The 23,308-nt window shown below is 40.6% G+C and overlaps 1 protein-coding gene and 1 long non-coding RNA gene across 6 annotated transcripts in view; one reads left to right on the plus strand and one right to left on the minus strand.

The window, feature by feature from the left end:
- LOC128803466 (uncharacterized) overlaps positions 1 to 12,304 on the minus strand; it is a 45,449-nt gene extending 33,145 nt beyond the window's left edge. For both annotated transcript variants that reach the window (XR_008435725.1, XR_008435726.1), the window contains exons 1-2: positions 12,161 to 12,304; positions 5,263 to 5,372 (exon numbers count right to left, since the gene is read on the minus strand). This is a non-coding gene — a long non-coding RNA (uncharacterized LOC128803466). The remainder of the gene's footprint in view (positions 1 to 5,262; positions 5,373 to 12,160) is intronic.
- The window catches only part of GLCCI1 (glucocorticoid induced 1), a 54,050-nt gene continuing 42,033 nt past the window's right edge, over positions 11,292 to 23,308 (plus strand). For all 4 annotated transcript variants that reach the window (XM_053970398.1, XM_053970408.1, XM_053970418.1 and 1 more), the window contains exon 1: positions 11,292 to 12,196. In XM_053970398.1, coding sequence (XP_053826373.1) covers positions 11,755 to 12,196 — 442 coding nt within the window. In that variant the 5' untranslated portion in view covers positions 11,292 to 11,754. The remainder of the gene's footprint in view (positions 12,197 to 23,308) is intronic.

Genomic DNA, 23,308 nt, shown 5'->3' on the forward strand with positions numbered 1-23,308 from the left:
CTCAGAAATATTGTCCTTTCTTGGCTCATCATTGAAAAGATGGAAAGGGTTTTTTTTTGGTTTTTTTTTTTTTTTTTTTTTGTTTTTTTTTTTTTTTTTGTTTTATTTTTCAAATTTTTGCCAATTCCTTAACCTTTCTTTCAGCTGTGGGAGATATCCATCCTGAATTTCAAGAGATACCTCACCAGGCTCTTTTTTTACCTCTTAGTATTCTACTTGTGCTCTTGTATTCTACGTGTTTTTCTAGGTGATTTCTTCCAATTTTGTCAATGCAACTGTCATATCTAGAATGCAACTTCTCCACTTTTCATTTCCCATACCTGATTTCCCCTTGAGCCTAAAACACTGAAGTAAAGATACCTTCCTGAATTTTCTCTCTGATTTTATCAGCCTCCCTCTGTATCCTTTCCTGGCACTCATTTCCCTTCAGTGCCTTTTTGAATAGAAGTTAGGAGCATCCATTGGGCACTCATCTGTAATCTTATCTCGTATCTTACTGTGCAGTTTGTTGTATCAGGCTGACAATGCCATTTTCAGTTGCCCTTACATCTTTGTCTATCAGAAGTTCTTTCATATATATATTTCAGGCTTTCTTCTAGAAAACTATGCCCAAAACAGACTTTTAAAAAGTCTTCAAAGTTATCTCAAGTCCCATTATTTTCATGATTCAGGAAACAGAATTGGTATCAGGCTGTGGCATTTTCAGTGGCGAGTGCTTGTTTTCATTTATTTGTAGATTTTTAAAAATACTGTGTGCTACATTTTACAGTATAAATATCTAGACTATACTAAATACATTCTCTTCTTCTCTTGCTCCCATCTTGTGGGTTTTTTTCTTCAATTTCTCTTATAAATGTTGCAAAGGGTTTTTTTTTTTTGCTTCAAAAAGTGCTTTTTGGGCATGCACAGTAACCAGTACAATATCCCATGAAATGACAAATAGTACTAACTTATTTTTTTTAGCTCTAGTCACATGACACTGATGAGATTTCAAAAAACACTTACTCTGCCCAGACACCTGTAGTAGCACATGCACAGCAATAAGACTCAGTGCTAAATTATGTGATGGCAAAAAAGTAATTAAGTTTGAAGATGTCAGATGGTTTGATACATTATTGTTGTCAACTCATTTCACAGCACTGCAATACTGTAAAAATGTAGCTTGAAAACAAATCTTTGTGTGTTTTCAAACAAACACTTCTATCAATATATTTTCACAATCAAGATTTCACCCCTATTTTTAGGATAGTGATGTAGATAGGGATTCCCATTGCTGTCAGTCAAAACTGTCTATATCAGGACAGAATAAGGGATGGAGAAGTATTTATTTTCTGTGTATATGCAATGCCAGACATAATAGGATCACAAGTAACTAATAGGTAAGAAAACAATTGAAATAAAGTTGGTTAGCAAATATTTTGAATTTAATTTCTTAAAGGTGTGAGAATCTCAGATTATTTCTGATCAGCATATTCTAATTTTATATAAACCAAAAAATTACCAAATACATAAAGGTCAAGCCCACTGGATTGCATAACATAAATCACTTCAAGAGAGTTAAGTGTGAAAGGTGATATGAAAGTGTGAGTTGTTAACCACTGTCACAGCTGACTGAGCATTTTGTTTATTCTCTAACCAGATTCTGCTCCGGGAGTCTGTACCACAACTAATTAACCATAATGCTTTATAATTGTATAAACAGAATATATAACAGATCTTTATGATATATAATTAATTCTGCCCGTAAGGAAAGCTTTTATAAGTCAAACCATGTGCTGTTGGAGAACTGCCTCTTTATGTTCTCCCTTACAAGTCATGTATATTTCCCTGCCAGCAGAGCTCTGGGAACATTCTAGAAAATAATGTTCGTTAAGGCCAGCCAGGTGTTTTCTTACAGACTGACTACTGGGAGCTCCATCTCTGAAGCTGACGTGGTTGCAGCTGCCTCTGCTTCTTCCTTTATGCAGACTGCAGTGGGGAAAGGAAGTTTGGAACAGAAAATTTTCTGGTTTTAAAGATCAAGCTCATTTGCTGTTGTCATGCATTAGTTATTAGTTTAATCTTGAGTTTTGTCAGCCTTACTTGTCTGTATTTTTTTGTGTACTAAATTCCAGGCTGAACTCAATCATTGCTGCAAGACCACAACAAGAACCCAGACAAACACAAACAATTATTTCTGGATTATGACCCATGAATAAGTACCACTCAATATGGTTAGAGGATGGCTATTCACCCATCTGCCGTTTGATTTGCTTGTCCTTCCTGTGGGGGGAAAAAAAAACCAAACGAACAACAAACGGATACACATGAGTTCAGGAGACCTGGGAGATCAGACACCTGATTTCACTATATGAAGACCTTCTTTCTTGAAGTGACAGAAAAGACAACATCCATCTCTAAGACCTGTTCAATCAAAGGGGTGAGTCATCCTTACATCGGGCCTGGAGCTTCGTGTGTCCCAGGCCAGAGCTGCTAGCAAAATCTTGAAACAGCAGGCTTAGGAGAGCTGAAAGTACTGTGAAAAGACTCCACCACTCTGTTTGCAGAGAAACCCTATCTTTGTAAATGCTAATCAGAACCAGCAAATTTCCAAGCATCCCAAGATGAGAAACTCATCCACCTAGTACTCTGCTGATGGTCTAGTAAGAGATCCATTTCTAAGGGCCACTGTGCCTTAGAACATCAGCTCACTCTTTGGACATCTTAAATGTACATAATAAAAGAAGTTAATATGAAGATAAGTTGTTTGCTGGAAGAAAAAAAAAAAAAAGGGAAAGAAAGAGAAGAAACAAAGAAAGAGTGAGTAAAGAGCAGAAGCCTACTTGATGTAGCCATCACTTGGCTGAATGGGAGGCACAGGTTCACATTACACTCCTTTGGAATGATAATCACACCCTTCTTTGAGGCTGACACACCACTGGGAGGATTATCTTTGCAGGGCAGCCCAGATCCTTCTCAGTGATAAAGCTGCTGTATCTGAAAAGTATTTGGCAGAACTGTCACCACACACACAAACAGAGGAGCTGACTCTCCTAACCTCAGAGGCTTGGTATGGGGAGTTGTCTGCATCAGCTCCTGTGTCCTCCAGATCAACTCTACAGATCACCTATGTAACTTGGAGAAGAAAATGTGGTTTCCTTGGGGAGCTTTGAGGTGGTTTTATTAATGGTTTCCAAACCTTCTGAGGTAAAATTTTCAAGGTAACAAGCTTTTTATTCACCTATTGCTTTCCCACCCACATCCACTTCTGAACATACAGCTTTCTTCTGTCTCCTTGTGGGCTAAGAAATCACTAAAAAAATTCTTTTTTGCTTTTCTTTCCAAAATTAAGAGATACTGCTTCTTCTACCCTTGCATGATCAACTGCACTTATTACTCCCTTTTTCTAGACTCCTTATGAGTTATGTCACATATCATCATTTTTCCAGATACATTTTCTGTTTAAGATTCCTGTTTATTGGTAGAGCCAAAGCCATAGCTCAGTACTATAGGGGAAGGTCTTCCCCTTGAGACCTTTCATCATGGGTGTATAATAACTGAGCAATTGCATCAAAGAGTTTGGTTTCTGCATGATGACACTGATTCCCACTGTTTATTGGAATGTTCTATCTCCACCAGCAGTGGTTACATTGTATCTCGAGCATCAGAGAAATAATGCCTGTCTACATCTACTTGGCTGCAAATAGAAGTTTGAATTTCTTCAAGTAACATGTGTGCTTTTCTTGTCATTTAGGACTAAAAAGAATCTGAAGAAATTATCCAGTAGATGTGCTTCATTGGAACTGCTCTGATCTATCAGAGAAAAAACTCTCTTTATGGCCAAATAACGCTTATAGATAGATTTGCCAAACAATGCTTTTCTTTCCAAGGACCCATAAATCTCAGAGTACTTTTGAGAGTAATAAATGTTGCAATAATGCTGTTCTTGATTACAGGCAAGACTATAACAGCTCTGACTGGTAGTGATTCCATAATTATATTTGATTACAGACAGGCTCTGCGCGAGGCAAGGGGGTTGTTTGTTGCCTTCTATCAGTCCTGGATTCCACTGGGTTCCATTGGAGACCAAGAGCACGCTATGCCAGCATACACAGCTTACTCAGCTGCCTTCCTCAGAGCTTTGTCACTAAAGCACAGCATTTAATAGCAGGAGCTGTGATAGTTGGGTGTGCAAAACCTTTTATGGAACTGTAATTAAGCCACTATGAAATGACATCAAGTGAGGGGCCCTGCCTAAGAGGATCCTGCATTTCAGCAGCCCTTGAGGACTTGATCTTGCATACTTCATAGCGTCCAGGAGCTAAAGTTACTTGTGCCTTTATTACAAGGACAGTAAGGGCCAAAGTGACAATGAGAAATAAACTATATCTGTAACATTGCCCACACTTTCTATTACTAAAGAATTTTTAAAAAGGAAAAGCTCCATTACGTCAAATAGCCCTCCCTCTGTCAATGAACAATAAAAAAAAAAAATTCATGCCTTACAATTTATTCTCCAGTGCTTTGTTTATTCGGTATTAAATGACTCATGGAATAAGGTTTCCACCTCTCCCCGTGGGAGATTATTCCAGCTGCTGAGGACCTACTAGCAGCTCCCTTTCTTTTTTTTTTTTTCTCTTTTAAGGATGCTGAAGTTTTGCATTATATTTTACTTTGGGATGTAAAAGAGACAAAGGAAATTCACATCCCTAAACTTGCTTTAAAATGCAATTGAAGCTGTTGACACGGACTCAGAAATCCAAGGAAACATGCAGTTAAAACAGAAATGCATAATGTATTTCACTTAAATATCGTGCTACCTCAACTGAACACTTTTAAGCTAACTGTACACTTCCTTGCTTTTACAGGTTCATTCCTTACTGTTATGTAAATGCACTTTTATTGTATTTAGCATAGTGTATTGTAAATTAGCATTAGGCAAACTCCTAAAGCCTGTTTTACAGCTGTCACACCAACAAACCACATTTACAAATAAATATTTGTTTCTACAGGCCAGTATATTACCTACTTGGAAATGATTAATTATTTCCAGCATTTTGACTCAGTGCTGTGACTCTGCGACTCTGCTCTGGCCCCACAACCTGTTGTATGCACAGAATGGAACATTCTTATAAAGAATACTTTGCTTATAGAGTAGCATGCCCTAAAATTTTAAAAATGTGTCTCTCTAATGCATTTTATTGTTATTATTTTTACCAGGCGCTGCAAAATCTATTTAAAAGGAGACTATTCTCCTGCTTTGAAAATTCATAGCGTGTTTACCTCCCAGTAGTAGTTGTGGAGTCCACCTTGTCACTCAACAGCATCCCATTTAGCTGGTAAAGGAATAGTGATGATAAGTTCCAAATAAAATTGAGTCCTGTTTGTTGTGCCTGCAAAGAAAGGTCGTGAACAAGGCTTTATTTGTCAGAAACAGTGAAGTAGGATAACTAGAGGGGCAGAAGCAACCCAGAAAAGGACTCTCTGAAATGAAGGTTGAAGTTCCCCAACTCTCAGATTTGCCTTTTAAACCAGTATTGTCAAAATGTACCCTTATTAACACCAGCACTCATCTGACAGCTAAGACACTGGTGTGGTAGGGGCATTCATGCTTAATGCAGTTCAAAAAAAAAAAAAACAAAACCAACATACAGACCAAATCAAGAAATCTTAATAGAAAGATGTCAGGGACTCTGCTATCAGACACTTATTACTGTTTTAATGGATCACAATGACTTCAAATCTATCTTGTTAGGGGGATGCTGCTCATTTAAAAAGTTTAATATCATATAAATCAAAGTACTATACAGTACATTTGTGCTTTCCTAATATCCTTAGCAAGGTAACTGCTCACATGAAATGGTGCTCTCCCTTCTTTTATGATATTGGTGTGAATGGTAATAGATATAACAGTATCATTATATTCAAATTGCTACTGGCATTTGCTTATTGTTTCTACCTTTTCCATTAAAGATGCTACTGCTGGGCATAATACACAGCACCTAAGTACTCTGAAAACATTTTTTCCCTCACAGATGGTTCTATGATGTAGCATGAAGCTATTTTAAGGAATAATAACTTTTGTTATGTAAACATGAAGTGTTGCATTATTTTGCTATTATTATATCTTATTGTATCTGTTATTATATGTTTTAGATAAGAGACTGGCAAGGGAAATTATAGTAAAGAACTGCTAGAAGTGTCCACTACATTTAACATGGCAGGTTATGGGAATACCAGCCATTTTACCTTTGTTTCAATCAGTTTCACTTTGGAGAATAGCAACAACACATATTTGTCCAAAAGTGTCCTTATACCAAATGCCTAAAAATGGAAAAGAGGGAAAATAAACCTGCAAGATCCCTCAGCTCCTCATTTGAAAGAACTTGAGCTTAGCCCCAGCTGTGCAAATCAGACTTTTTTCCAGATTATGAACTGGGGAAGGGAGATGGAGATGGTGGTTGAGTCAAGTAATCAAACTCAGAATAGTAATGTAGGGCAGGATTGCTGCCTGCAGAAAACTCAGCAGGCAGCTGAGTTTTGGGATACGGTCTGACATGGTTAACTTGCTAGCTAAAGGAAAGCATTGAACGGAGTCACTTGTACCAATGAATAGAAAGAAAAACAGACTAAATGCAGAGCTGGAAGGAAGGTTTGGTGATTTTAGCTGGGGGTTGAATGTTTGCCTTTATGTTAAAGCAGACGCCTAAGGAATACATAATTCAAAAGTCCAAAGTGGTTGGCCTATTTTCCTGAAGAAGAGAAGAGAATGTAGAAGTAGGTCTGATTCCAGATGAGATAAGACTTTGTTATAACAAAGGTAATGTTAATGGGCAGGTTCTGGTTTAAGTGAGTTATTCAGTATCACAAAAAGACTTCTGGTAGATAGGAAAAAAAAGACAGTCATCCAAAATGGTATTCAATTTTCTTAAGGGAAAATCTTACAGCTGGCTCTTACTCTGTAGTTTCCTGGCTTGTTCATTATGCACTCCTAGCGACAATCCTTTGCACTGAATGAAATAATGTTAACAATAGCATTTGACTAAAAAGAAAGTACTATAATGCCTTCTGGCTGAAATTCGACTGTAAACTTGATTATGAAATTTTCTGAAGTTTTGAGTATTCATAAATTTGACCTAGTGAGTAAATTTGACCTAGTATAAATACTGTTGGACCATAGGTCTAACTGCCCTTTACTTAATGCTTTTTCCCCATATCCAGGAAAAAAAGACACGAGAAAAAGAAACCCAACACTTGACCACATGCTTGACCCTAAATTGGATGATCAGCAGTGTTAAGAAGAATCCTCAGTAGTCAGTTTCCTTTTGTTTTTGGAAGATAACTTGAGGGTGTAGAGACTTTAAAGTGATCATGAGTTGGAAGTCTCATCCCTGGCTAGTACCAACAAAGGCAGCAGTGGGAATAATGTTGTATCAGCAGCCCTGGAGAATTCAAGGGCTCAAATGCAAGGTAATTCCCAAGAGGCTTGGGGATAGAGAGTGCTTGGCTGATCTGAGGAGATCATATCTGTGCCACTGAACATTTGGGAGCAGTGAGAAGATGGAGTGTGGTTGATGAAGGCAGTATCTGTCTGTCAAAAATCCTCATAGTAAAAAATAATTCCATACATATTTTTTCCCCATTACTGTCTTATTCTAGCTAGAACTTTGTTTGAAGGCAAAACAGGCCAAGAACGAAACCAACATCTCCACAGCTTGAGACAGGTATTTTCTAGGAAAATGGGCCACTGCTGTTTCAGCAGAGCTGCTCAGCTCCAGATAGCAGTTCCATTTCACATAGGGGCCCTTACTACAGGTGATGTTCCCATTCCTGCCTAGGGATGCTCCAAGTCCACAGAGGCAAGCCTGTTTTAGCCTCAGTTTTGTCATTTGAGAGTGGCAGTTTGGGTCATTAGGGGTTGTTCTAGTTTTCTGCCACAGAAAACTAGTTTTCTGGTCATCATCTCCTTCAGAATATTACTGTGATGTAAGTACTTCTTCTTGTTATTTGTCTCTTCCCAAATGTAATATTCCCAACTGTATATTCGTTACAAATAAGAGAAACATAGGGAATGGACGTGAACATACGTGAAGGTAAATGCACCCTTTCTCATTACTGTTTCATGTTAGATGCTGTGTGAATACCTCAGAGACAGTCACAAAGGACTTGATTACAAGTGGAATGGGGAAAGGGCAGTAAAGAAAACATAGAAGGAGGTAAGAGAGACATAAAAATAATGAAACAAGTGGGTAGATACACTGGGAGCAGAGTATTGATGGCCTTATGCCCTGGTAAGTGCATAGAAACAAAAGTTATGTCCAGATTTGAAGAGTTTGCCCTCTCTAAAACCTTCAAGTAGGAACAAAATAAGGATTAGGATTGCATAGTGTCTAATGACTGCTTAAAACTTCTCAATTTCCAGGGCCCATGGCACTCAGGTAAATCTGTTCCTGACCTCAAAAGATGAACCCATTATAAACTGATAATAGTAGGAGAGATGTGAGTAATTTTGCTTCAGTCTTGCCTGTCACTGCCCCGCTCCTAAAGTTCACTCCATTGCTGTTGTGCTCTTGCTGTGATGTACAATTTCCACTGCTCTAAGGATGCCTCTCCCAGAAGTTGTGTTAAGGATGTCCTTGTCTCCCAGAAGGATTTAAGATTCAGAAATACCTGTTACCTCCAGTATAAACTCCCTTAAGCACATGCCAGCTGACAAGGTATTTCCTTAAACTGGTAAAGAGAAGTGAACAATGCCTTTAACGTGGCTTTTGAAAAGTTGAAAAGGGTATTTAAGACAAACATGAGTTTTTGAAAGATATGAAGATTCTGATAGAAGCTCAGTTTTTACTTCACTTTCCCTGTAATATCTTTTTGGTATTATTTAGCAGTGGCATTCCCTGAGGGCACTAATCTGGAACCTAGATGAAAAACAGTGAAAAAATCAACAGTTGGTAGCCCACTTTAAAATACTGTCTTCTAGAAGAATACTCTCTTCATCTTTTCTGAAATCACTTTTTCCTAGGCACATGGCATGGTGCTGTAACATGTATGCTAACTCTAGTTTAGAAGGAATTAGGATGAAAATAACTTTTGAGGAGCAAATTCTCCCCAGTACAGCTGTTGTTGTGCCTGGTAACAGTTTGGCTGGAAGTGGATCTTTTCTTCTCTAGTTGCTGTGAAGGAAAGTGAGTGTTGATTCAGTTTGGACTGTAAGGCTGTGGCATGGTCCTCAGCTTGTTTGGGAAGGAAGACTTGCTACTGATATTTTACACTGATATGCCCTGTGGTTTGGGGTGCGTGTGGGTGTTCTTGTTTTGGGGCTGGTGGGATTTTCTTTGTCAGACATTTACCTTGTCTTTACGCATCCATTCTTCCTATCCAAATACCTTGCTTGTTCGATGCAAGAACATGGAAATTCTAAAATTTAGCCATTGTAAAATAGTATTTAAACAGACAAATTCAAGAGTTACACTAGTTCATCCTTATTTTAGTCTGACATAACCCTCAGCATTGGCAATAGCTGGAATGTATCAGCTATTGTTAGTCAAAGGTGTACTTTCTTTCTCAGCTGACACCAGATGATTTTTCATAGTGTCTGTAAGACACTACTGTATCAGCAATGTTATCTGACAATGGCACAGATATAGGAAAATGTGCTTAGTATTTAAAACACTGCTGATATTACTGTTTGGCAGATGGCTACTACAGGTGAGTGCTTTCCACTCATTTTAAGCCCAGTGCAATGAAGCAGAAAAAAAATAAACTGGATGGACTTCATAGCTGTGATTAAACACAGTGCAAAATCCTTGGGGGGAAAAAAATCTCTACAGCCCAGATTTACAAGCAAATTTGTTTCATGCTAGCAGAAAACAAAAAGACCAAACTAATGCAACATGGTTGCTGATTTTTCTTAAAATTAATTTATACAAGTGGCATTATTGACTGAGCACGTTCACGTGGATGTGCGGTGTATTATTCCAACCCTTTCTGTAACATAACCACGGTGACTGCGTCACATGGTGCTAGTGCAAACAAAGTCTTGCTAACAGCCCATGAATAGAAGCATTTTCCAAGAATACGGTTTCTCATTGGGACTATCGACTGATTCCTGTGCTACCAAGGGATAAAGATAGCTATGGACAGCTTTGGAAGTATATAAGTGCAGTAATCTGAAGCGTGCAAAACAAAAAATGAGTGTTTGTTATATAATCAGAAAATGGTACAAGGGATATAGTTAATTCTGTGGCACTTTTAATTGATTCCGGATTGGTAGGTGGTATCTAAAATCAGAGCGTGTATCTTGTTAAACATTCTACTTCAATGCATATTCCATGTCCTTTTGGTTCTCCTGTTTGAATCTGAGAGGCCATCACTGAGCTGACTTCCTCCACATAGCAAGACTCCCTGCATTTTCCCTTCTCCTCCATTAGCATCCTATTTGCATCAGATCCAAAATAAGCACTGTTTTCTTGATGGACTCAGCTCAACTTATCTTTCTGATCTCACAGCCATTTATTTTCTTAGCTATTAAACTACTCATCCTAACCTTCATTTTGTTTCTCATTGTTTCAGGTTATGAATTCATCTAATGGCAGCTCTTTTTCCTAGAACAAAAGCACTTGCTAAAAATATCACAGTAAAACTTTTTCTTTTCTTCTTGACATTCTCCAAGAAGTGTTTTTGGACGCATATTAGGAAAAAACAGAGTAATAGTCTATATACGCTTATAGGAAATGACAAAACCACACTTATTTAGATTTTGAAGAACATCTTGATTTTTTAACGAAAGTAGAAATACTGTCAAGGTTTGATGGACGTGAACAGACTTCATTGCGAGAAATTCTGGCTGTTTCTGAGCCTTCCCTGCATGGGAGTGGAGTAAATGTGAAGAGGCCGACAGTCCCCTGGAAATAGGGATAGCACAAGATTCGATCCAGAGCACTGCCTCTCTTTAAGTCAGCGTTAAATTGGCACCCCGTAAAGTCCACTTTGAAGTCAGAAGCGCATCCTGAGCGCACACCAGGGCTGCTCTCCCAGCGTTCCCCCGACGGGCACCGCATCCCAGCGATCCCGAGCCCGCCCCTGCCGCCACCGCCACATCCCACTTCCCCCGGCCCGCCTCTCCGCCGCCGCCACACCTCCGCCGCGCCGCCCGCTCCCATTGGCCGGCAGCGACGAGCGACAGGGCCCCTGGCCAATGGGGCCCGCGCTGGTGCCGCGGTGGCGCCCAATGGGCTCGCGCGCCCGCCGCCGCTGCCCGTCGCGGCCGGGCGCTGGGGCTGCGCGGTGCCATTCGGAGGGCGGGCGGCGTGGGGAGCGGATGGTTCTGGTAGCGGCTCCCGGGCGCCGGCGGGGGCAGGAGCAAGAGCTGGCTGCGAGCGCCTCCCCCCCTCTCCATCCTTCCCGCTCCGGCTGCGTGTCCCTTCGTCGTGCTCTGCCGCCGACCGCCCTGAGCCGGCAGCGCTGTACGATGTGAGCGGCCGTTGGGCTCGGCAGCGCCCCCGGTGCTCTCGACGCTGGGGCGGGCAGCGATGGCCAGAGCCCGGCGTGGAAGCAGCAGCCGCCGTCGCCGATAGGAAGCGCCGGGGGCAGCTGGGCAGACGGCGCGGAGACTCCCCAGGGCCGTGCAGTGCTTGTCCCGCCCCGCCCCCTCCCTCCTCTCCTCCCCTCCTCCTCTCCCCGCGGCCGGTGCATGCGGGGCGCTGGGGGCAGAGCTCGGGTCCCCCGCAGCCACCGGAGCGAGTGACCCGGGGGGGGGTCTTGCGCATCCCCGCTATGTCTTCGTCCAGCTCCTCGCAAACCCCCCCGTCCCACCACCAGCCCCCGCCGCAGAGGATGAGGCGCGGCGCCGCCGGGTCCCCCACCGCCGGCACAGCCGGGGGCCCCGGTAACGGCGCCGGGGGAGGCTCGGCGGGGACCAGCCGGCTGCTCCAGCCTATCCGAGCGACCGTCCCGTACCAGCTCCTGCGGGGCAACCAGCACAGCCCGACCCGGTCCCCATCCGCCTCGGTGGGCAGCAACACGGGGCCTGGGGGCGGCGGGGGTCGCGGCGGAGGCAGCCCCCCACCGCCGCCCAGCGCGACGCCGCCGCTGGCGGCGGGCGGCGGAGCGGAGCCGGGCAGGGTGAAGGGCAGGCAGCGGCGGTCGCCGGAGAGCGGCGGCAGCAGGAGGAGCAGCTCACCTGAGAGACGGAGCCCCAGCTCCCCGGTGTACAGAGGTAAAGCACCAGGAGAAAGCCGGTCTCGCTTCCCTGCCCCGCGGGGATGCTGACCGGGCTGGGGCCGCCCAGGCTCCGGGCACCCTGGGCTGTGTGCTTTCTGCTGCTGGGCTGCGCTCTGCCTTCCCCCCGGGCCAGCGGGGGTGGGACACCGGGGAACTCCCGGCCCGACGGGAGGAGCCCAGCCGGAGCCTTAGGGAGCGGGTCGGGGGGCGAGGGCGAGCCCTAAATTCCCCACCCCCGGGGCAGGTGTCGTGCCCAGGTTTGCTTTGCCAGGAAGCGGGGGGAAAAGCTCTTCGTCCCGCCGCCCTGCCCCGCGTTGGGGGGAGACGACCCCTGAAATGTCATCCTCCTTCTCGGGCAAGGTGAGAATCCTTCCTGGGAAAACCGCCCCCCGCGCCGGCCTTGGGAGGAGCGGCGCGGGGGCGAACTCAGGAGCCGCCGGCGGCTCCCCTGCCCGGGGGGCAGAAGCTGTCGGGGGGGCTCCGACGGCGGTGCTCTTGCCGCTTCTACCCTTGGCCTCGGGCTCTGGCAGCGGAGGTGTGTAATAGGGAAACGAACCTAAAATTAACCCGCTTCCCTGTCTCCAGCTGTAACTATCTAGTAAGGGTGATAATGAGTTAGATTTATATCTGGGGTGTCACAACCCAGTTCTGAAGTGTGTGTTAAAACCAAGCCTCAAATGCTCTTCCTTTCTGCAGAGCTCGGTTTCTTAAAAGTCTTGCATTTTTGTAAGATCATAGGTTAAGAGATGTGATGTTTCCAAGCGCAGGCTCCAAAACAAGGAAATTCCCATATTGAGGTGCTTAAAAACAAGTCTGTCTCCTTGTAATATTTAGTACTGAATCCTTGAGACTGTAAAAAACTCAACCAAACAAAACCCACTGCAAACCAACCACCATGTAGCCAAAATAGGCCTGTAAAGTTTAAAATGTAAAATTGATTCCCAGCAAGTCCGGCTTAACCTGCGTCAGGTTGTCTCTTAAATTATTGAATCTGTTAAAGTGGCAGTGGCCATCTTACCTCCCCCACTCCCTTCTGCCTTCCCCCATCACTTGAGCAGTTGAATGAATTGGACTAAATGCACTTTTTATGTTGTCCTGCTGTAGCTATCAGCTATCACACATCATCTCTTCCTGGGAATGCTTTCTGTGGTTCGATACCACTTGCTTTTTCTGTCCCTTCCATAAGTCTTTACTGTGTGTGATTTCTGTGGCAAATTGTGGTCTGTGTTGGGTGCCAGCGTGTGTTGTAGCAGTGGAATCTTACCTTCTTTCCTCTTCAGTTTTTATGTGTAGTAAACCCTTGCTGTCTGTAGTATTTGCAACTTGGGCAGATGTCATCAGAATTGTCCTAGGTCGGGGCAGCATTTCACAAATGAGCAAAATGTCACTGCCAGTTACAAATGGAGTTAATTTGCCCTATGCATCTGCTTATGCAGATGACCTAATTGATTGTGCTATAATCTGACCAGAGATACTTTGTAATGTATTTTTTCAAAAAGAGTCTATTTCTGCAGAGAGTTTTGTGTGCTTGAAAATGAACTGAGCTTCTGTGGTTTTGATTCATTCAAGCTCTATTTAAAATTCTAAAGATCCTATTTTTTTCTGGCTGTATGGAGCATTAGATGTCGATTTCCCTTTTGCATCTTAGACCTTTGGAAAATGCTAATGGAAAACTAAGCAAAACCACAATATCTGTGTGTATGGGTAGTGATCGTGATGATGGTGAGCAGTAAATTATTTAATTATGGGAACCTGGAGGAAAACATTGTAGTGGTGCAGTGTATAAAACCTATGCTTAAGGTGTATTGAAGAGGGAGGAATATGGGCAGTTACCTGCAAGCCAGAAAAATACTGCAAAGCTGTGAAGTACTTTGTTAATGTATATTATTTTTTTTTTATTGGAGGGGAAATTTTAATTTTAGAAAGTGGTTTCAGTCTTCTTCATCTATGGGCTATTTTAGCCTTAATAAATCAGACTATAAATTAGTACTGAATGACTTTTCTGTCATTAAACTTGTTTGAGCTTGCCTCCTGGTGAACTGCGTCACAGAGCTTGATTTGGTTTAATGAGTGCAGTGTATAAAATCATAAACGGTCCGTCGAGAAATGCACCCTGTAATCTGTATGCACTGCAAAGAATTCGTTCCCCCTCCTCCAGGTCAAGCCAGCTGCTGCTGCAGAAGCTGACATCCTTTAGCAAATCCTGAATGAATGAATGAAAACAACGTGATCGCCCTAATAATGACCACAATTGCACACGTCAACAGCTTTATTTTACTGAAATACAGGCACCATTTTCTAGCTGCCGAGAGTAATAAGATACTCTATTTCTTCAGTCTTGCAAATGAAAAAAAGATTACCAAACCTCCTCTTAGTCTGCCCCTCCACACCCCCCCCCCCCCCCCCCCCCGCCAAAACTAGAAGTGTTTTTACACAATTTGGAATATATAGTTCCATGCCATGGGGCAGTATTTTGTCTTTGTTTCTCTGCTTGTTCTCAGCTTCTTAGTAAATGACGTGTGGACACTAAAAACATGTTTGTAGTCTGTATGGTGATAATAGTATATAGAAAATTGATTGCTGAGCTGGAGAACTACTGCAGTAATAATGGAGGACTTGAAAAAAAATTTAAATGTTCCATTTTCAGACATGGACCATTTTACTGTGGCTTGTTAAACAATGCTACTCCAGCTATTTATAGTTGTTATCTGTATGCAAGTCTTGGGGAAGTGGCTTGATTAAGTTTTTTTGTCAGTTTTTCAAAGCCATTTCCCACTGCTGTAAAATGTGAGCTTGGGCTCTAGGTTTAATCCTGTTGTTTTCCTCACCAGTGCAGGAGATGTGTTTGTCTTTGGCTCTGCAGTCTGACTTGGATTGTTTCACAAATATGCTTGTTGTGGAAACTGCTTATGATTCTGATGGATAGATGTTATTCTCTTAAGACACCTGTCCCTTCCCCATCTCCTTTCAGTCTTTTTCAGTATAGATGCCTTGACCTGACTATCCTACTAAGACTTTTTGTGTGGGTATTCTAGTGATTTGCTAGAGGTTCCTTTATGAAGGAGATTTCTGTGCAAACACTCCAGCTTTGAGCCTCTACAGGTCAGAGCAACTACCACTGCAGGCACTGACATCACTACTACATGAATGAAAGCAGCATGGTCTGTTTTTTCTCCCATCATCATGTTTTCTACCCCTTCTTTCTAGTATACTGTAAAGGTTTTTGTTCTGTAGCAAAAACCCTGTGTTTTTAGGACTGAAACTTTTAATAATACGATATTTTCTTTTAAGCAAATTTTAGTATTTTTAGTTGTTAGGTAGCTGTCAATGCCAGTAGCAGTATTTGGTTAGTACTGTTGCTGAATGGGTGAGAAATCATGAATGTTACATATGTATTTTTAAGGTGTTAAAAAAAGAGGGAAAAAGAGGGGAAAAAAACCTGATATCATAGGATAAATCTGCAGTGTGCAAGTCTGCACCTTTCCTCTTTCTTGAAATGTGTATTCCTTACTAGTAGATATTTTTTATAGTGTGTGTTCATGTTTTGGAGAGCTGGCAGTGGAAAAAGTGTCTGGTTGACTGTAACAACACGTGGTTTTCTTAGAGGGAATATATCTGTTAGATCTGAGTGCATAAAAGTAATGTCAACAGAATCTGAAGCTGTGTGGTTTATGACAAAGGATGTTCCGGTAACAATCCAAAAAAGCCAAACCTTTGGACATGTAAAATAAAACTTGCTACTTGCCTGTGGACGCATCTTTTAAAGAAAAAAGCAACTTGTTTCCCTCCTTACCGTACCTGGATAAAATCAGCAGTGTCTGCTGTTATTTAAAGTAGCTTGTATAAATATGAAAGTGGGTTTCCTGTTTAGTTTTTTTTATCATGATACATTAATATTTTGTATACAAGGAGGGTGTAAATGACTTCTCTATGATTCAAACTCAAGACTACTCTGGTGGTACTGTAATATTATGCCTCATATATTGCAACTTTCACTTACACATTTTATAGTGCAAACTTTTTGCCATTCCATTTCCAAATGTTACAAGATAAATGTTAATTTTAAGGACATACGAAAAATACTGTAATCAATTTGGCTGTTAAAGGTTCCCAGTGTCTTTTACTTCCCAAAATAACTCCTGAAGATTTGCCAACATGAGTGAGAGAAAGGAATTGCAAAAGATGCAAAACAACTGTATAACCCAGTTCAGCGTTAAGAAGTGTATATATAGCTGCTTTTAGGCTAGTGGAATTAGGAGTGGAGTAAAACAAACAATATTGTTGATCTCTAGACTTGTAAGGGATATCAATATTAAAAAAACACCAAAATTTGTACTTCAAAAGGTAGAACTATTTTAATATCCTGGATTCAAACCATCCAATATTTTTGCATCATAAGCATTTATACCAGAGATCAAGAAGATCTTTCCTTTATTTCTAGCAAATGTAGGTAAGGAAGTAATTTTTGTGATGCTTCCTATTTCCTGATCCCTGAATAATGCAGTATTCCCATAATTGTATAGCCAAAACAGCTTTGCTCCAGCTTTGTCCCTCTCGCTTCCCAAAATAGCTTTCATTGGAATATAATATGATGACATAAAAGACCCTGGCTAAATTTGATCCAGTTGTCCTGAACTCAGAGCCTTTTTAGTTACATGTTTTAACATGACTGCAAATGAGAATGGTGTATTAAATGCCTTTAATAAATAATGCTTTATAAAACAAATTAATTGAGCTTCTTTCAGGTGTTAAACTGCAGGAAGGAAAAAATAGGAAGATATTTTCTCTGTTGAACTTGCTGTAGCAAGACATTAGCTTTTATGACAGAACCTCCCTGTTTCATGGAAAAAAAAAAAACTTGAAAAGTATATGATTATACATGTTTTAAATCACTACTTGACCTTTAATTCTTATTCTTTGGACATAGGCAAGTATTTGTGTGTTACATATGGCCAAACTGAAGTTACTTGCCAACATCTGTGCATAGTAAAACAGTGGCAAATACTAAAATTTGGTTTCTGAAATTCATGGTTCCTGTGTTTTGTTGTTTTCTTTCCCGTGGTGGTGGGATGAATGGAGGCTCTTAAAATGTATTTTAAAATGCAGGGAGGGTAGATCAGTGGAGTGTATCTTAGAATCTTACAAAAAAGGCAGTGTTCACCAAGTCTAGACTGCTATAGTGCAAAAATTCACAGTGGAAAGCCAGTTATTTTAAAAATGGGTTTTGTGCTACTACTCTATATCATTATGAAAAAAATAATAAAAATAACTGATGCAGTAATTCTCAAGTTTCAGTTAAGTCTAGACTTGAAAGCAGTAGTTGTAACAATGCAAAACGTATTGGAAATAGAGTATATGCTCCTCAGTGCTTCAGTATAAGTGAATATCTGCAATACATTTTAAATGGGGCTTTACCAGTTGATTAATTATCTTCATCTGAAGAAGATAGTATTTTTTTAACCTGCAATGAAAAATGAAAGTTCCTGTTTAAATCAATTGACAGTTACTTCAGTAGAGAACAGCGTTGCCAGCACTTGACAAAATAGGTAGCTCTTCCTGGATTTCACATATGTTCTTGGGAAGTTGTTGAAATAGTAGAGTTTAAACATCAACTAGCATTTTTAAGACGTATCTTTTATTGATGAAAAAAATGACCCTGTATTAAACATACATAACTGGAAAATTGTGCTCAAGTATTTAACTGTCAATGATCATCATCTTGCTTTAGTGTTAGTATTTAAATGGATGTTTATGTTAGTCTTTCAGTGCTGCCTCCTTTTGTAGTGCTTAAACAATGGCTTAAGGCACTTTCAGGCAAGTAAAATATTATTTGCATCTCATCATTAGAATACATCACAGCAACTCGTCAGCCCGAGTTTATGACCTTTTCCTTTGTGTCACCATTTTTAAGGTTTGGGTAATTGCAAAATGAAGAGCATTGGAGATCAGGGTGAAGGAAAATGGGTGTTTGTACTTAAAAATCAAATTCTGAATTACAATTTTGAATGAATATTCACTTCCCCAAATTTAGATAGTCTTTCAGTTATGCTTTATTTTTTTCCCATCTGATTTGACTCTGAAGCTCATCCCTGCCATACAACTAGTTTTGAATTGGGGATTAAGTGCTGAGGTGTAGAAATAATACTGAAAGGGATCAGAAATTTCTCCGGTGTGGATGGTGCACAGAGTATCATGACCCAGTGTGTAATAGCAATTCTTTGGAATGGCGAGTTGGACTCTGTGGGTCTTACCTTTCTGAAGCTGAGATGGTGTTGATGGAAGCCCTCATCCACGGTTCAAACTGAAAAACCTGCGCTCTTGGGAGCTCTGCTCTCCCAGCAGTGTGAGTCTGGGCTTAGGACCAGAGCTGTTCTGTTACATGGCCCCCTTGGATTGTCTGGTGATAACTTTGCTCCAACAGTGTCTCCTGTTAGTAGGACAGAGGAAGGCGGGTAGCTCCTGGAAGTCTGTCTTTGAAGGAAGCACAGGCAGGCCAAGTGTGGTTGTGTTGAGGAGTGCCCTCAGCCTGCTGTCTCAGGCCCTGTCTCTGCCCTGGGCGTGTTCATTTCACTTCTCCTCCTTTGGTAATATGCACTTCCTAGCTGCTGCTGCTGATTCCTGCCAAGCTATTCATCCTGTTAGATTAGTTTTCTCTGACAGGGAGAAAAAACACCCAGAAGGTGTGAGTGTCTGCACTCAAACTATAAGAGTTTCCTGCACAAAAATTTTGTAAATGGGGGATTAACCTCAACAGTTTGTTTTAGGTTAGTGAAGATGGTTGTGATGGGGTGTTTTAATTTTTTTGTAGTAGTAGATCTCTTGATTAGCTTTCCATATTAGATATTGTTGCTTTGCAGATTGTATATACTTCCCATTAGGTCATGGAATGTTACAAATTTGACTTTGGAAATCCTAATGCAAAGTACTGTATGGTTAGGCTTCCTTATTTAGTGTTGCATATGTGCCAGTGATAAATGATGCCACTGATGCTGGTGTTCATAGGACTTGCCTTTCACTGTTGCTGGTGTTCAATTGAGGAGTAGCTGTTTGCAATGGATATTGTTCTCACATGAGTGAATAACAGCATTGGTTCTTACATGCCATTTATTTTGCACAACTTGAAACTAGCTTTACCCAAACTATGCATTGTTTCCTCTTTAGGAATAAAGTGTCTCATATTTTGTTCACAAGAGCAGTAGGTAGTAGTTCTGTCATGGTTTTTGAATAATCTAACATCCTCTCTAGAATATTTTCTTCTCAGTCTGCTGAGTCTAAACAAGAATAATAATTTGTCTCATTCCCTGAACAATGCTAGTCATCTGTTTGAAGAAGGCTATCTTCAGCCTCCTTTCTATGCTCCTACCATCAGCCATGAAGCAGTGTTGTAAATACACTTCTGACCTTCAGGAATTAATACTTATTTCTGACAGGTCATTGCAAGATGACTGACATTCATACTTGAATTTGAAATTAATTTCTATAGCTAAATTAATTTTAATATTGTATAATAAGTATAATATATCTGTCTTTTAGAAATGTTTTGTGTAACAGTAGTTACTCAGTTGTGAACCAATTAAATGTATGGCAATGTGGGTATTGTTATATTATGTGTCTTTTTATCTCAGGTCTTTTGGTGTACAATGCCTGTTCTGGAGTTCTGAAAGAAATAATTAGTAAAGGTTAGCTAGCTGGATTGCCTGGGTGTCTACATTTTTTAAAAGTCTTCATGGTTAGGAAAAAAACCCGAACACTTTAATATAGGTGCTTGGGCTGCAATACAAAAAAAATATCAAAACTTGAACAATTGTTTGACATTTGTCAGCATTTGGAGACCAACCTATCATTTGGAAATAATGTGTTCTTACCAGGAAGCAAGTTTTTGATATTCAGTGTTCAATTATTAGCTAATTCAATTAATTGTAGTCTGCAGAATTTACCTTGTAAATACAAACCTCACTTCAAATTATGCCATGAAGTCAGAAGTTGACTATTAGGGAGCAGATTACCTAAGCGCAGATATGAAATCCCAGGTTTGTGAACATCGGGGATGACAGTGCAGTTGCTTTTCTTAGATGAAGTGCTGTATCCATGCTGGATCAGAAATGTTGCTGGATAAACGTTGAAAATTTTGCACTGTGTTCCTGTAATTCAGGCTACAGAGAAACAGCATAGAGCAGCCAGCTCTACAAGAGCTATGAATTTCTGTAGGTATCTAACATGATCTCGGTACCACTCTTTCTGCATGCCATGGCAGAGCTCCCTAGCCCAGTAGGACTAGAAGATGGTGGTGACTGTAGTAGGTATCAGAGTGGTGTTGCTCTGGAAAGGTTTGGTGAGTTCACTGCTCTCACATGGAATCCAATTTAGTGCTGTGTGTCAGCTAGTCAGTCTTTCTGGAATCAGGAGCCCTGGAAAGTACATTATGAAAACCAAGTGGCTTTGCAGCTTTGACTCTGTGAGCTAGGTGTTACACCTCCATATTCAGCATATATTATTGTAAATCTTTGTTATATGTGATACCTTAACTTTCTGCTTTTCAAAGCAATGAAGAGTTGAGCTGCTCACTGAAAGTTAAAGCCAGATTTATGCTGTGTCCCAGAACAGACTTTGACCAGTGTGACTCTAAAAATACCAGCTAACTGCTGAAGAATGCAGAATGAGACTTAGGTTTACACAGTAGCTGGGAAGCTGCCAGGTTAAAGGAGAAGCTCTCTTCACAGAAGTAAATTTCTGTTCACGGTCTTAAAATCTTCATTCTTAACTGATAGCTGTGTTTGCTTAATTGTGGCAATTGATAGTGGAATACCACACTTCCTTTCTCTCATACTCTGATTCCTCAGCTATTTCACCTTCAGTGGCTCCTTTGTTATACCTGATAACCTGCCTGCAATAATTATCTTTGCAATGTTTTCTTCACCCACAAAGAAACCATAAAATACATTGGAAATACTTTCTGTTCTTTTCAAAGGGAGCAAGGAAAAGGCCTAATCTAGAAGAGAAAAATTTCTCATGGGCAAAAATGTGATTAACTCAAGCATGTCTAAAAGTAATGTGTATTTGAGAAATGTCCATACAAGGAACTGACTGCAGACACATACTCAGTGTAGGATATTGTCCACGTGGAAGATCCAAACAAACTTTGGGTGTTGCTGTAGAAAGAGAGGCTCATTGTTTCAAAACAAGTTGTTTAGCAAAGTATGCAGTCCATATATTATTTTAAATATTTTGTAAATCTGTTGTATACATCTGCCTTAATTTCTTCCAAAGAAGGAACTAGGCTATTCAGATGATTGGAGGCACATGATTTTTGCTTAGTGAGGTGTATAGCCTTTAATATGAAGTTGAAGGATACAGCGAGATCTTTTGACCTCAAGATTTATAGTACAAACTTAGATTGGTCACATTGAAGATAGGAATTACCAACTGTAACGAGTCAAAATTTCAGAGAAGCAGAAGAAATGGGTGTGCTGACACTGTACATACATGAAAGAAATGTTAGATCTAGCCTTTGTTTAATCATGCAAATTTACACGCATATAGAGCAAAAGAAGAAAATCCTACGTAGAGGTTTGTTTAAAAGTCATGAATCGGGAGTAAAGTTTTGGATTTCAGAGGGGAAGTAGTTTGAAAATTTGTCTAAACAGTGTTGCTCTGCCTTGAATAATAAGAGAATCTGTTTTAATGAAAAATGTTAAATACTATTGGAGTCTTTCAGACATCAGAAAAGTTCAAGGATGTGATCTGATTGCATGGACACTTACCTCGAAAAGGCTGCTAGGAATAAGCAGAGCGCCTGCAAGAAACAGCAGGAAGAACTGAGGAAAGACTGTTATGTTACCAATCAAAAGGTGAACCTTAGCTGAGAATTGTTAAAACATGAACAGGCTTGGCCTTTGTGTGCTTTAAGAGAGAAAATATAAACATGCAGCTTGAAAAATGAGGAAAAAGTTGTAACCATTTGGTATGAAGAAAAAAAGATCTGAGAATGATCTGAGACTGATTTGCTAGAATGTATGGTTTCAAAGTCAGCTCCAAGGAATAGTAGTCTCAGAGGAAATAGCACAGATATTTATTCAATGCTTCTTAGAAAAAAGTCTAAGAAATCACTTTTCATAAGGACAGTGATTTTTAACCCTGAAAGATAAAAAAACCCCAAATTGAAAGGATAATTTGGAATTAGGAATTAGCAAGCCTGTGGTAAATACAGATTGCATATTTCAATAAAGTCAGTTCAGAGATCTGTGTTGCAGGATTCTAGAAAAGCCTACTCAGAAATTGACACTTACCTTCGAATTTCTGAGGCAGTCTTGTTAGTAGGAACGACATCATTAGAGAATAGATACCTCCTGAGTATAGGAGGTACATCAGCAGTGCTAATGTTTTAAAAATGTGAAAAACCTTGTGTTCAGTTCTAAAGTATGGAGAACTATTGGTGAAACTTCAGAAGAAATTTGAAGGGATGGTGGAAACCAGGGAGAAATGTTAAAGTGCAAAATGAGCTTTCCAATTGGTGTCATGCTAACCTGGTTGATTTGATAGGAAAACTGATGATCTAGATGGGAAGTAGATCTTATCTGTTTAGGCAAATTTTGAAATTAGGGTGATGAAACTGTTGATGAATACTGAGAGGTTTAATTAGTACACAGGAAGATTATGCAAGAATAGTTTAAGAACCATGGGAATTGAAGTAATAAGTTAAAAAAATTTGTTTTAAAATTAAAAAATGGAAGTTAATGTATGTGGAGTTGTGCTCGATCAGAGTATCTTTTTCTCACAGGAGGAACATCTAATTTGAAAAATCTGGAGGGTGGAGTTGGGTGATGATGAGATCTCTAAACTGCTAACATGAAGCAACTGAAAAACCTCTGGGCACAGGTCTGGTCTTACATGAAGAGCACTTGGCCACACAGGGGCTGGTGAGGCATTAAATGGGATACTGCACACCCTTTTCATGCTCCACAAGTCAAGAAAGGTAAAGTCAAACTGGAGCTGACTCAGAGAAGGACTCACAGGTTAGGAGTTCAACTGTGTGATTCTGAAAAAATCTGAATAAAAATACAGTTGCTTTGTCAGAATCCAGGTGAGCAAGGAAGGGAATGAATGGGTG

This window comes from Vidua macroura, chromosome 1 (assembly GCF_024509145.1).
Source record: "Vidua macroura isolate BioBank_ID:100142 chromosome 1, ASM2450914v1, whole genome shotgun sequence".
Taxonomy (NCBI): Eukaryota; Metazoa; Chordata; class Aves; order Passeriformes; family Viduidae; genus Vidua; species Vidua macroura.